The sequence below is a fragment of the Clarias gariepinus genome, chromosome 15 (assembly GCF_024256425.1).
Source record: "Clarias gariepinus isolate MV-2021 ecotype Netherlands chromosome 15, CGAR_prim_01v2, whole genome shotgun sequence".
NCBI classification, from domain to species: domain Eukaryota; kingdom Metazoa; phylum Chordata; class Actinopteri; order Siluriformes; family Clariidae; genus Clarias; species Clarias gariepinus.
The window spans coordinates 15,885,053-15,899,359 of NC_071114.1; the positions used below are offsets into that span (position 1 = coordinate 15,885,053).

At 36.0% G+C, this 14,307-nt stretch overlaps 2 protein-coding genes across 3 annotated transcripts; one reads left to right on the plus strand and one right to left on the minus strand.

The window, feature by feature from the left end:
• Positions 1-133: 133 nt before the first annotated feature.
• Positions 134-7,648, minus strand: c15h19orf44 (chromosome 15 C19orf44 homolog). 2 transcript variants are annotated; one of them, XM_053513074.1, is made up of 8 exons: positions 7,198-7,648; positions 5,323-5,949; positions 3,544-3,823; positions 2,781-2,857; positions 2,287-2,701; positions 1,477-1,566; positions 1,117-1,283; positions 134-883 (listed from the first exon to the last, which is right to left on the minus strand). In XM_053513074.1, exons 1-8 carry the CDS (start codon positions 7,309-7,311, stop codon positions 794-796), a joined length of 1,860 nt encoding a protein of 619 aa, XP_053369049.1. In that variant the 5' UTR covers positions 7,312-7,648; the 3' UTR covers positions 134-793. The 2 variants fall into 2 exon arrangements, with proteins under 2 accessions (XP_053369049.1, XP_053369048.1); XM_053513073.1 differs by having other exon boundaries at positions 7,192-7,648.
• A 683-nt stretch (positions 7,649-8,331) lies between these two features.
• On the plus strand, positions 8,332-14,239 carry calr3a (calreticulin 3a). The gene is made up of 9 exons (XM_053513761.1): positions 8,332-8,550; positions 8,966-9,067; positions 9,288-9,491; positions 9,714-9,808; positions 11,082-11,291; positions 11,873-11,986; positions 13,190-13,333; positions 13,475-13,567; positions 13,652-14,239. Exons 1-9 carry the CDS (start codon positions 8,460-8,462, stop codon positions 13,856-13,858), a joined length of 1,260 nt encoding a protein of 419 aa, XP_053369736.1. The 5' UTR covers positions 8,332-8,459; the 3' UTR covers positions 13,859-14,239.
• The last annotated feature ends 68 nt before the right edge of the window (positions 14,240-14,307 follow it).

A 14,307-nucleotide genomic window follows, 5' to 3' on the forward strand; every position in this document is an offset into this window, starting at 1 on the left:
GTCTGTTACTATCAACAACAAATGGTTTATTTACAATTACATCAAGTAAAAAAAAATCTAATTCATGTAAAATTCTTTTAATAAACAATTCAATGTATAAAACATGAAACAAGGACCATGCATAATTATGGGGTCTCGCCACAATTAAATGACTAGCTTCTAGGTAACTTCAGGTCTAATAACAACACCTTATCTAATATGGATAGCTAAAGGCACTAAGCTTCATTAAGCTTATGATCAAGGACATAAAGGAACCACTAATTGACTAGCCTATTGACTGGAAATACAATAGTTGAGGTAAAGGTGCATGGATGAATAACTTTTCCTGTCGAAACAGTAAGAGTGGGGCGTTTGTCCCTCAACTCAGCAAAATTTTTAAGATATACCCTTCATGGGGTGCGTACAAAATTGAGGGAGATACAGTCATCTAGTCAAGAATTTTGGGGAAATAGCTGGTCCGAGCCCTTCCTGGAGTGAGGAGGAGAATACCCCTGTAATGAGTATGTAATCTTCAGTGCAATCTCCCATTAAAACTGTAATAGCAATAACGATGTTCCCCTGTGGCACCAGTATGGCACACAGCTGCCCACAGGAATAATGAAAATACTGCATTTTTATGACTAAAAACAATGTTAACAAGTAGGTTCCAGCTGTTGCTCTTAAAATGTCAAGAAAAACATACCTCACAGAAGTAAAGCTTTTAAAAAAATAACATGCATTTTGCATTACACAAAAGTATTAAGCACATGAACATCTTCTTGTGCAGCTTGTGTCAATTCTTAAACTGTTTACTTCAAATGTAGTGATAGTCCCTCATCTCCTGCAACACTTCCTCCAGTGCATCTTCAATAGTCAGCTTGGGAGGCTTGTTGCTGCGGATAAACTTAATAGAGAAAGATCTAGTTAGGAACTACACTCTCATATATAATAAGATTTAGATTTAGAGCTGGATGACATGGCAGAAATATTTTATTCCTCATTCTTACAATACATGATTTTTCATGACTAACAATATTTCTGTATATTTCAATATTTCAATATTTTCTGAAAAAACCTATTTGCACATCTCTCCACATAACTCAGAATAACGCAAAGTTATTTTTGTGAGAGATTTACCTCTTTTGTGTCCTCCAGCGTGGTGTATCTGTAGTTGGCGGGCCCCAGGGACTCCAGCATGGCTTGGTGTAAATGTCTGCTGGACTGGATGAAGCTCCTGGTCAGTGTGAGCTGTTGCCTCAGCATGTCGTTCAGAGCAAACACAGCAGGACTGTACGCCGTTAAGGCTGCAGAATTCAAGAAAGCATGCAGATGTTCAGCCTAAAAACAGGTTGAAAGTTTCCTGGCTATAACTAGCCTGGATAGTATAACCCATAAATAAAATCAGAGTAACAGCACTGTGTGGATTTGTTGTGTCGCAGGAAGTTCTACGCAACCAAATCATGGAAAATGACAGAGTATACTTATAGGGTCTTCTACCTTCCACAGCTTCAGCACGGATCATGTGACTCGCCACAGGTGTTGGATCCATATAGGACATTCCTCCTGATGGGCCCAGTACAGCCTGTCCTGTTTAGGAAACAATCTCATAACCATTTCATATACCCACTTAAATTTTCTGTAACCATATTTTTTTTTTTACATTTTTATATGCATAGTGGAGATCCATCTGAATGTCTAAAAATGACTTAAATGTGCATTTTGTATAATAGTAAGTTTTGCAAAATTGTGTATTGTGTGTCAGTCATTTGTCTCAAGGACATTCTGCAGTATTTAGTGTAACTATAAATGGATTTAATGTAAGATTTATCATACTTTATTTTAAAAAATGGACAAGGGTCTATGGTTCACAAGGAATGAAAAACTTTGGGATGTGCGGTTATTATTTTTTATTTAAAAAAAATAAAAAGAAACTGCTTTGCTTTGAGCATTACATTATTTTTCAACAATACACTCCAAGTCTAAACTCACATTTGACAATTAAATCCATGAATACCACTTATAAAAACTTGAGACTATAAGCCATTTGTAATCTTAATTAGCCTATTACCAGTAGTACCTGAAAAGTATTATGCTATAAATGGCTTGGCTGATTGGCTATCTGTGGTACGGTGCTGAGGTGCATATTTCATTTTTAGATGTTTTTTAATTGGTAATTTGACCTACTAATCACCTAATAGAGAAGATCCAAGAGAACTCAGTTGTCTATCCAAACTGAACTAAACTTTTTATTTGTCATTTGCACAGATACTGTGTATATGTTCATCACATGAATAACTGAAGACCTACCAGAAGACCACATATAAGCGAGTTCCTCTGTCTTTGTCTGCACTGTGGCATCTTTCTTTCGCTTTGGACTGATGTGAGTCTGTGTGTCTTCAGTCGAGTAGGATGTGTGATCAGAACCTCTTCTGTGGGTTAAGCTGGACTCCGATCTAAGATAATTGATGCTTGCAGACTTGAAAGATTTTTCTGAGTGTGTATCATTATGGTTTGATTTATTTATGAGAGACTGATGCTCAGAAGCTACAAAGGAATGTTCATTTTCACCGGAGAGATGCTCCGAGATGTCATCCACACTCTGAACCGTCTCGGTCTGGATCTCGCTCTCAAAGTCACTTTCATACTGTGCTGGATAATCTTCTTTCTTGTGCAGGATCACTTTAGCTGAGGGGACACAGAGCTCCTGGGGACTTGCATCCGACTGCAAATGACAAAACAGCAAGTTACAATATTATATCAGAATAATTATTAATAAACTATTATGTGATCTTAAAATTTACCTTTTCCTTTGATAAGTCAGGTATATTGATGGTATCAGGAGCCAAATCATCCAGGGTCATCACGTTTACCTTGAAATCTGTGTAGAAAAATTAACAATCAAAAGCATTTTTTTAATTTGATTTTGATGCCTGGTTTTTAGAATGTCATGAAAACTGCTTATTAAATATCTCTCATCTATTTCAGAAAGAATTCCACTGCAAACTTCTTATGAACTTGGTTAGATAGGTTTCCCCAAATATAAAAAAATGTGGGGAAAAATAAATCATTTAAATTGAAAAATATATAAATAAATGAATGAATTTACAGCAGATGCAGTATAATCCAATTTGCATTCATTTCTAAATAAGTTAAAATTGGTGTATCATGATGTAAATACACACAATGAGAAGCCACACACATTGAGATTCATTGAAAGTAATCAGGTTCAAAGTTTAGCATGTGATTATTTTACCATCTGGATAATTAAAGTAATTAAAATTTAATGACAAAACTATTCGCTAGAAACGTATACAATTTTTTGCTATTTTCTTATATTTTGCTCGGATATTATGACTCCACTTGTCCTGTTAGTTCTTATAAATGATCATCTATGATAAAACATTTGCATCCTAATGTTTTTTTCCAAGATAGCCCAACCCACATCTTCAAGTGCTCACTGAAGGATAGTTAATGAGTAAAATCTGTGAGCACAATTTGTCACACATCAGTAGATATTTGCTAAGGCTTTTTGTTACTATTTGTAATATAATTATTGCTTCATACCATCAGATAGCACACTTCTCTCACTCTGCGTTTCGTCGTGATCAGAGGGAAAAAGCTCCTTAAGGGACCTGATCTCACTGTGATCTTGCACTGAAGACAGAGATGAGGTGAGGTCAGCTCTCTGGGAGAAAGACTTGCTGCATGAGGAGACTCTACGAGATGAAAGTGGTGATGGAGAGGGGCTCATGTAACGTTGGTCTCCGAGTTCTAACCGAACAAGATGCTTTTCTTTATGCTCTTGAGCCGTCACAACACCCACTTTACTTCTTTTACTGTATGTCTGTTTAGATGGAAAAAAAATATAAACACAAAGCAATCAGATAAATACCAAGAAGCTATTTCTCTCTGACTGGTCCATAAGTACATTTGGAAAGTAAGCCAATTTTTGCTTTTTCTGATATGTATTTGGACCAGTGCAATAATTTACAAGTGTTGATTAAGCAAGTCCAAAAGTTTTTGCTCTCTGACGGATCTGCTTGTTCTTATTTTCATATTTTTGGTTCTTATTTTCAGTCTGATGATGGCCTCCTCTACTTGTATTAGACACCTCTTTGGATGATATATTAAGCGATTTTGAACCTATAAACTCAGGTTTATCGGTTATGAAATCATGGGGAAACAGCCCAAACCTAGCCATAAAACAGCTTGTTTGTCAATTGTTCAATTGAGGCTGTGAAAATTGAGAGACCTAATTTAAAAAAATGTAAAATTGCTGCAATTCCTAAACAATATTTTGTTAAACCCTTAAATAAATCTGTAAGGCTACATTTTATTCACATTTTTATTTCTTTCAAATCTAACTGTACAATTAAAATCACACATAGATATACAGATCAAGAGCTCAATTTAATGTTCATATCTAACATTAGGGGGAAATGTGAGCTGTGATCAAAGGATGGTTGCTAGTATCAGACAGGATGATTTGAGTACTTAGGAAACTTCTACTGATGCACAAAAGTCACACAAAATGTTGAAAAAAAACAAAGGAACTAAACAATATTAACATTATTTACAGGCATGAGAGTGGTCAGTGGAGAATGGTCCACATTGATTTGAGCTGATAGGATGGCTCAAGGGTCACTCAACTAACCACTCTTTACATCTGTAATGAACAAATAAACATTTCAGAATGCACAACACAGCAAACCTTAAGATAAATGAGTTCAGCCAAGAACAAGAATCTGAGGACACAGGCTAACCTAAACTAACTGTAAAACATTATATGGGCAAAAGATTGTGGACGCCTAACCATCAGAGGCATATAGGGATCTTCTTCAAAGCACATACACTTTCTTAAATTTCTTTTATGCTGTAACCTTAAAATTTTGATTCACTGGTCCTGAGAGTGCCAAACAAGTTACAGACAGATAATGCCCTTGTGCAAAAAGCAAGAACTATGAAGACATGCCTTGCCAAGAATGGAGAAAAAGACCAGCTCTTGCAGAAATCTCAACAGACCTTTCTGAACTCACTCACATTGAGCTCCTTTGGGATTATTTGTTACACGGCACCCTAGGCCTCCTCACCCAACATCAATGTCTAATCTCACTCTTAGATAATACTCTTCAACCAAACACTGAATAAGCAAATCCACACAAAAAAATAATGTGGAAAGCCTTCCTAGGAGAATGGAGGTTGTTACAACAGGACAATAAATCTGGAACTGAACATTTAACAAACACATATGAGTGTGATTGGTCAAGAACGCAGTATTTTTTTTAATTTTACAATCTATCTAGTTGATTATATCTGTAGTATACACTAAAAAGGTAATTTTACCTGAACAGCCTGCTGAGGACTCGGCGCTGTCTGTCCCATGCCGTAGTCTCCATCTGGTGATTTGAAAGATTCTCCTAGGAGTTTCCGCATGTCTTCTTCATCACTGTCCACACTTATACCTTTTTGCTTATGAGACGCTGAATGTGCAGAGACCTTGTAAATATCTACATGTGGACTTTGAGTCCCCTTGTGATCTTTAGGAGAAGATGCTTTCTTTTTAAGTAAACAGCTCCCATCAGCTGCACTTAGCTCATTGCTGGACTGGCTCATTGCTGGACTTGGCTCATTACTGTCTAAGTCTGCGTCTATGCTAAGCTTGTTGTTTGTCTGATTTCTGATGCGATCTTCAACAAGCGCGAGTCTGCTTAGTGCCAAACTCTGTGAACTACGCTGGGGGATGAATTTGACCTCATTTGTGTCAGTAGGAGATGACTGTCGGTTGGTAGACTTTTTCAAAAATCTACTTCCACCACCCATGCCCAAGTGTTCTACTGGCTTTGTGGAATGTCGCATTATTTTACCAGGATGAGCATGATAATCTTGCTGTTCACTTTCAGCATCTGAGGAGAGTTCACTTAGGCCATGCACAGGCATCTGTCTGGACTGCGAAGCTTTTCCAAAGCTGGCCTAAAAGCAAAAGGATGGTTAAATTATTAACAAAGTCGAAACAGTATGCAATTCATTTCATTCACTTGAATTTTATTAGAAAAGTTCTTTTAACAGATATGGATTTATTGATTTAGATTTAATACATTGATAAAGCCTAAGGCCACAGTGGAATGGCCTTAAGGCTCCTTCCTAATGTGGTCCCTGAAACCACATTAGGAAGAAGCCTTAAGAGGGCTTAAAAAGAAAACCTAACCTCTTCTGGGGACAGTAAATAATAGGATTAACAGTAATATCCTACACTAGTAATTATTTTTAAATCAATGTGAAGAAAAACAGTATTAAATGTAATATGTTAAAATTATGTTAATAGTCCTGTGATAAGCAAAGTGTAGTATTACGTTCCTAATCCTTAGGTTAGGCAGTGACGCACATCTTCACTATTCATTCATTCGTTCATACATCTTTTCTACCGCTTATGCTTTACAGGTTTGTGGAAACCTGGAACCTATCCCAGGAGAGTTTGGGTACCAATCTATTGCAGACACACATGCCACCATCTTTTTATTTATTTATTTGTTTGTTTGTTTGAGCATGCCACCTTAGAGTGTAAGCGCTTATATAGAAAAAAAAATAACTGTATCTTTAAAACCCATTATATATATTTAAAAAAAAAAAAAAAGAAGAAGAATTACAGTAGGAGCCGCATACTAGCAGTTCGAGCTCAACCACACCACTATGCAGAACTAACACAATCTTTTCACAATCAATCAATCTTTTTACATCCATGGACACTATGAACAAATCCACGCACATCTACCTTCACATCTACACTACATGTTTACGTTTACATTCTGGACCATTGCACAAAGACACTCTAATGACCATTGCACAAAGACACTTTTTTTCTATGCATATTTGCACACCATCTTTCTTCCAAAAATATCAAAATTTCTCAATTTCTTAAATGTTCTTGTACAGTATATTTCTATTTGTACAGTATTTTTCTATTTTTATGTACAGCATATTTCTATTTTTAGGTCTATTTTTAATCTAGTTCAATTTAATTTTTCTATTGTATTTCTTTTATTCATATTTATTTCTTATTATAAGCTTTAATTCTCTTTTAAGGTCACTGGCGGTCGTATAAGCATTTCACTACATATCGTACTGTGTATGACTGTGTATGTGACAAATGAAATTTGAATTTTTACTTTGACCACTGGCTTGTGTGTTTCTAACTGAGTTAGGAGGCTAACTTACACTCACAACATCTCTTCGCTGATCCTCTCTTAACGCTCCGCTGTTTGTGACCCTCTGTCCGGAGAGATGAGCCTTTGCTCTGTCCAGAGCTGAACTGCGGCTGCTTCCACGATTCCACATTTTGGCTAAACCGTCCTGTATGGAAACACTGCGTTGTATTCTAATAACCGAATAAATATAAGCCAACTGGCAGCAACCTAATTTCTTTATTTAACGCTTCTGCAATATATTCCATAGTGGATAATACATTAACTAGCACAGCTAGCTAATGCAGTCCACGTTACCTTGACAACTCGCATTATAATACAGCTGCTTCATTTAGCTACGAAAGTATTTAATACATCTCTTAAAATATTTTGTTAGCATGCCCTTAAATTTAACTACATTTTACTTTAGTTTTATATTCTTTTTAAGCCAAGTCGAACTGTGATTTTCTTGCTAGCAATGACGACAAACGAGCGTCCTGACAACGGAAGTTGCGTCACGTGACATACTGAAGTATGTCCAGCCTGTCACGCTTTAGTTATTTCTTTTTTAACTATAAAATACAGCTTGTAGAAATTACACATTTACAAAGATTCTATGTATTTACAGCATAAGTAATATATATTTGATACCTTTTTTAAACAAACGAATTGCCAGTGTATATATAAATATAATTGAACACAGCTAAATATGGTTTGTTATTGGAGAAGCTGAACATGTGTATTAAATGTTTGCATGAAAGATAGTAAAAAGATCTGAAATATAAATCATGTCAGCTAAATTTGTTAGTTCAGTCGAAACGTTTCACTACTTATTCAAGTAGCTTCTTCAGTCTGTAATAATAAGAGAACTTTAGTTGAACTTTAATGGTCATTTATACATGTTTTTTTTCTTTTTCATTTGAATTATTTTTTTTTCCGAGTATATGTATGTTTCTGTAACGCTAAATTAAATAGAGTGGTAATTATATTATATTATATTATATTATATTATATTATGGTTTTGTAATGCAATTAAACGTGCACTTAAATATTACGGTAATGTTGATTATTTTTCATAGGTAAGGCTAGATCTCGCCCCACTGTCTCTGCGCGCGACGCTACCGTTTACCTCGTGGTCTCCTCTGATTGGCTGAGTGCCGGACCAATCAGGCGCAGCCATCTGTGCAGGAACAGATAGCCGAAGGAGGCCCTCTGCACGTTCCCCCTCTTTACCTTTTTAATAACTCGTTCGTTTTGGTCGCCTGCGGCTGTCAGAAATCAGGTCGACATACAAGTGCAAATATGAGAATTTCGCTTGCACTTTTTGCCGCATTTGCAGTAGGGATTACCGTCGACGCGACGGTGTATTTCAAGGAGCAGTTTCTGGATGGAGGTAACATTAGCGCACGTTTGCTTTCTCTTGCTCATTTCTACCCTCCTGTCTTGTTCTGTATTATAATTACCGTCGTTTACATGAGCTGATACAAAACATGTTTTATAAAAGTCCTATAGAGATCCGTTATAATATTAAAGAACCGTTATAATATTATAGAATATTAGTTACGTTCATCACTTGAGATCACATCCTAATCTGTCTGATTTAAATAAATAATAATGAATCTTTGAGTCAGTGTTCAGTTCCCATTCATGAGTTTACTTTTGAGTTTATATATACAGCTGTACACTTGAAAAACATATCAACGTTTGGTTTTATTTGGTGTTATTTATAAGCAGCACTAAGAATATCTAAAGAGTCATTCACTTGCACAGATGTTTTTACTATAAAATGTAAAATTCCATGCTCGCAGATGGATATAAAAGTCGATGGTTGGAGTCCAAGCACAAGTCAGACTATGGACAGTGGAAACTCTCTGCAGGAAAGTTCTATGGCGATGCTGAGCTCGACAAAGGTGAGGCTTTATTTTTCTCCTTTTGCCCTTAGGCATTGCTGGACTTTGTCTGAGCAAATATAGGCCCTTTTAAAAGGAATGCCATGTAAATTGTCTGGGAGCGATTGACATTTCCACTTAGTCCTAGTCCTTACTTAGTCCCCTTTATTTGGGTCATCAATGCTTCAAATATGTATTAAATCTTTCTAATGTTGATTTCTACCGATCATGTTTACCAAAGGTCTTCAGACAAGCCAGGATGCTCGGTTTTATGCCCTGTCCAGTCGGTTTGATTCTTTTAGCAACGAAGGAAAAACTTTGGTAATTCAGTTCTCAGTGAAGCATGAGCAGAAGATTGACTGTGGAGGTGGCTATGTAAAAATCTTCCCAGCTGATCTGGATCAGGCTGACATGCACGGCGAATCTCAGTATCATATCATGTTTGGTAAGTTGTGATGACACACAACTAGGTGGTGACACTCACTTACACCCATGTACTTAGGTGTAGATCTGCTCAGTGGCACGTTAGTTTAATTGTCCATAAATGGTTCAAATAAAAGTACCAAATATTTGATCTTTTTTTTTTTTAAATGAAGGTTATAAACATGTTTTTTCTTTTTTATTTTCTTCTTTTTTTTTTGGTTTTGCTTATTTTTGAATTCACTAGGTCCTGACATTTGCGGCTACAGCACCAAGAAAGTGCACGTCATTTTACATTACAAAGGACAGAACCATCTAATTAAGAAAGATATCCGATGCAAAGTAAGTTGTATTTAACAATAACTTAAATAATTATAATCATTTATGAATACTTTATCCAAAATCTTGTGTTAGAGGGAATATTTTAAAAAAATATATAGAGTTGACATCGTCCTGGAAGCAAAAAATGTCATTCATGATGACTGTACTGTAATGACAGTAAGTATAATGATCGCAATGGCTGTTTGGAGTACAATTTTACAACTTTTTTAAACCACACCCAAAGTGTCCTACTGACACATAAACGGAGACAAATATGACACTTTAATATCCCTTGGTATTTTAAAAATCCCCAATGTGTATGTCACATTTTATTGATCATGTTTTAGGCTCCAACCCCTCCAAGCCTAAGTAAATCATAGGCCTTGCACAGCATTTAGATTTAATGTAATTTCCTATTTAACCTCATTACATAAATGTTTTAAAATAAACATGTAAGATAGGAAAGTAGTCTAGTCAAGCTTATAATTGTGCTTTAGGTAACGAGGGCAGTATCCCATATTTATCACTTAAAAAATATGTGTCCATAGACATATAATTCATAGTAAAAACGTATATGAAAATTATATTTAAAAAAAAGCAAGGTTCTTTTTTTATTATTGAAGAAGCCTAATTTTACATAAAAATACTTGAAAAAAAAAGGTTTAAATCCTTAAGTCCCAATTAACGTGCCACAAAAAGAGCTAATGGTTATGTCCTATGTTAGCGATTAAAAATTTGAAAACTGCTGAACTGATTACATTCGCGTTGCTCTTTTTGGTGTTTTGTTGCTTTTAGTTACAATTACTAAACTAAACTAATTAGTTTTACACTGTGGAACCTAAGGAAGTTTCATACTGTAACTTACATTTACACCTGCTTTCATTTTTGATTTTCGAGTATTACATGTGAGCAGAATCTCAGGATGAAGTGTCTTGCATTTGCTCTCTTAAAAACAGCTTTTGGAAGTACATGCTTTTCATAAACACTTATCTTTTTATCCTCTGAAGACTTTCAAATCTTTTTCAAATTCCCTGTGTAGACTTCATCACTGCAGAATAGACCCCAATATGTGAAATACTAATTAAACTATATAAAATACCCTGCATATACAAAAAGCATATAAATAATACTTAACAGAAATTATGAAATATTACTAGTACTGGAAAAACTAAATTACCTTTTTAAGTAAATTTTTTGTTGATTACTAAAAATCATGAAGCAGTGTTTCAGAGGTGAAATTAGTTTAATGGAATTCCAGAGCAGCACATTTACTCTTTTTACCTCATTTTTTCAGGACGATGAGTTCACCAACCTGTACACACTGATCCTGCGGCCCGACCAGACTTACGAAGTAAAAATCAACAATGAGAAAGTGGAGTCTGGCTCTCTGGAGGAGGACTGGGACCTCCTTCCTCCCAAAAAGATCAAGGATCCGGAGGCAAAGAAGCCAGAGGACTGGGACGACCGCGCTAAAATCGATGATCCTGAGGACACAAAACCAGAGGTTAGTCTTAGCCACAAGCACTTTGGACAAGTCGAACAAACTGTATTCATAAAGCTTTTTTACTACGTTTCTAGTTGTTTCATAAATACTTCTCTCACATTTCAAACATTTTCAAATGCAAAAAAAAATAAAAATACGAGTGTGTTTTGGTTAGTGTGCGCATCATGTAAGCCATTTTACATATTGGCACAAAAGGTGCTCTGACCACTCATTTGTTACCCAACGCTGTAGGCTTTACTGGCTAACAATCTGAGATCAAAAGTCTCAAAACCAAAAGTCCAGGGGTGGATCCTTATGCAATTCCTGCTATAACTCTAAACCCTAACCAACATAATGCTGTACAACATGAAGCAACAAACACACTCAAGTGATCCAATTTAACTCCATCCCAGGGTGAAGGAGCTTGATTAGGTTTGGCGCTACCAGAAAGGCTTTTTGTCCAGCAGCAAGGGGTCCTTGAAGCTGATCAAAATTCAAGGGATTGTTTAAAAAATACAGCCATTTTTATAATAAGTTAGCTGCATAAAATATAAAGTTTTTTTTTAATCTTAACCCTGCCTGCTCCATATTGTTTGTGCCAGGAATGGGATAAACCTGAGAACATTCCTGATCCTGATGCGAAGAAGCCTGATGACTGGGATGAAGACATGGACGGCGAGTGGGAGCCACCAATGATCCCTAATCCAGAATACAAGGTACATTGTGTAGCCCGTAGGGCTTTTATTAATAATTGCATTAGTTCCATGTTTCCTCCATTGTAGCATCTTTAGTAAGACTTGTTTAAAATACAATTTTAAAATGGTTTTGCAGATATGCCAGCAAAAGAATATTTATATGTCTACATTTTTAAATCAGTGTCAGTTTTTGATGCCATTGGTGTTTTTTTTTAATTAGGAACACAACTGATGATTTGGGATCCCAACAGGAAACATTCCTTATTAGGGCCAAGAACGTATAACTGAACCTAAATTAACTGTGTTTGAACCTAAGATGTACAGGCTTGAGTGCTATACAGCAATACAAAGCCGTTCTCCTGAGAGACTTAGACACTTTGTGTGTCTCAAGTAACGGGCATCTGGGAGTTGGGCACATATGTGCCGAAATAATTGAAGTTCCTCTGGGGTCCCAGACGTCTCTTTATAAACAGATATCCAGTTGTCATATTTTGTTATGAGCCATGAATGGTTGATGTCAGGCTGTCTTGTCTTGTTTGAAGTTCTCAAAGGGAAAAATAAACCGCAAGAGACTTTTGTGTGTGTTTGTGTGTATAATGTGGTTAATGTGGGTTAAAATAAAACCATGGCTGCTGATGAACAGATACAGCATCTAACTGCTTTTACTGAGCTGAGGGTAGATAAAGTTTGCCTGTTTAAATAATGGGCAGATTTATCCCCTTGGGAGATATAAAATGAGGGCAAATTAGTTCAAATGATGGAGATTTGAAATAAGTATAGTGATGTATATCTACTGATGTAAATGCTGACATCACTCTTTTTTTTTTTTCTAAGTGTGCTGAATGTGGGCTAAAAGTGTAATGTTTAAATGAAAAAAATATTGCTAATACAATGTATACATCAGAGCCACGCTAATCTTATAACTTCTATCATACCTTTTTATAAATAAGGAATACAACAATAGAGAAATTATATAACTGGAAAATAATCAATAATGCAATAACACAAAATACAAGAACACTACCCTATAGAGGGTGCACTCTGCCTTGTGCCCTGAATTGTTTTGGATAGGCTCATGTGTTGTCATGGTTGAGTTGTTAAACCAGAAATTAATCTCATGAATCACTATTTATTTTCAGTTTCCTTTGTTTACCGTAGAGCTGACAAATCCCTACTGTTTTGACTAACACCACTTTATTGATATTTTTTTTTGGCCACTTTTAGGGTGAATGGAAACCTAAACAGATTGATAACCCCAACTACAAAGGAACATGGGTGCATCCTGAGATTGACAACCCAGATTACACTCCGGATAACTCAATTTACAAATATGACAGCATTGGAGTTATTGGATTAGACCTGTGGCAGGTATGCATAGGCAATTGATAGGCAAAAAATACAAGCCATAAAACTCATGAAAATATATCAGTTGCTCTTTTATAAATTTATAACATAAAAATTATGCAGTGATGACGCTGTTTCTATAAAGATATTGTATTGCATGTATAGGTGAAATCTGGTACCATCTTTGATAACTTCCTAATCACCGATGATGTTAAGGAGGCAGAGGATTTTGGCAAAGAAACATGGGGAGAAACAAAGGTACATTTATTGCCGCAAGTCATGACGTTTAAGAATTTGTGTATTGTTTTTGCACTAATATTTATAATGGTCACATGATCTCAGGGTCCAGAGAAGAAGATGAAAGATAAGCAAGAAGATGAGGAGAGGAAGCAGAGAGAAGAGGAAGAGAAGAACAAGAAGGAAAGTGAAGGTGATGAGGAAGAACCAGAAGAGGAACCAGAAGAGGAGGAGGTGGAATCTCCAGAGGAGCCGAATCCACTAGACAAGGAAGATGATGATGAAGATACACCTGCTAAAGACGAATTGTAGACGAAGATCATCCGTGTGCATTTTAGGAGAACCTACTGAACCTCCCCCACTCAGTGAAGTCCTTTCTGTGGGCTTTAACTACTCAACCAGGACAATAGAGTAAGGGTGTGATGTGGTTTTATTTCAGTTCAGTTGGTGAGGAGTGTTTTCCCACCGCTGCGCCCCTGTTTTTAATCATAAATTAATCCCATGAGATATTAGTCATGCCCTGGATATTTTTTTCTACTGCTGCTACCTGGCTTCTCCAAATCCCACCCAAAATCACATAAACCTAAATTAGATGAAGTTTGGATTATTGCCATCATGTCTTGAGGGGAAATAATGAATCATTTTTAGGTTATTTGCACTTTTTTTTTAAATAAATGATTTTCTTAAACCATTGCCTGACTTACATCTGTCATTTATTACATACAAACATTGTAGCTCATTTTATTTAGTCGAAAAGCTTA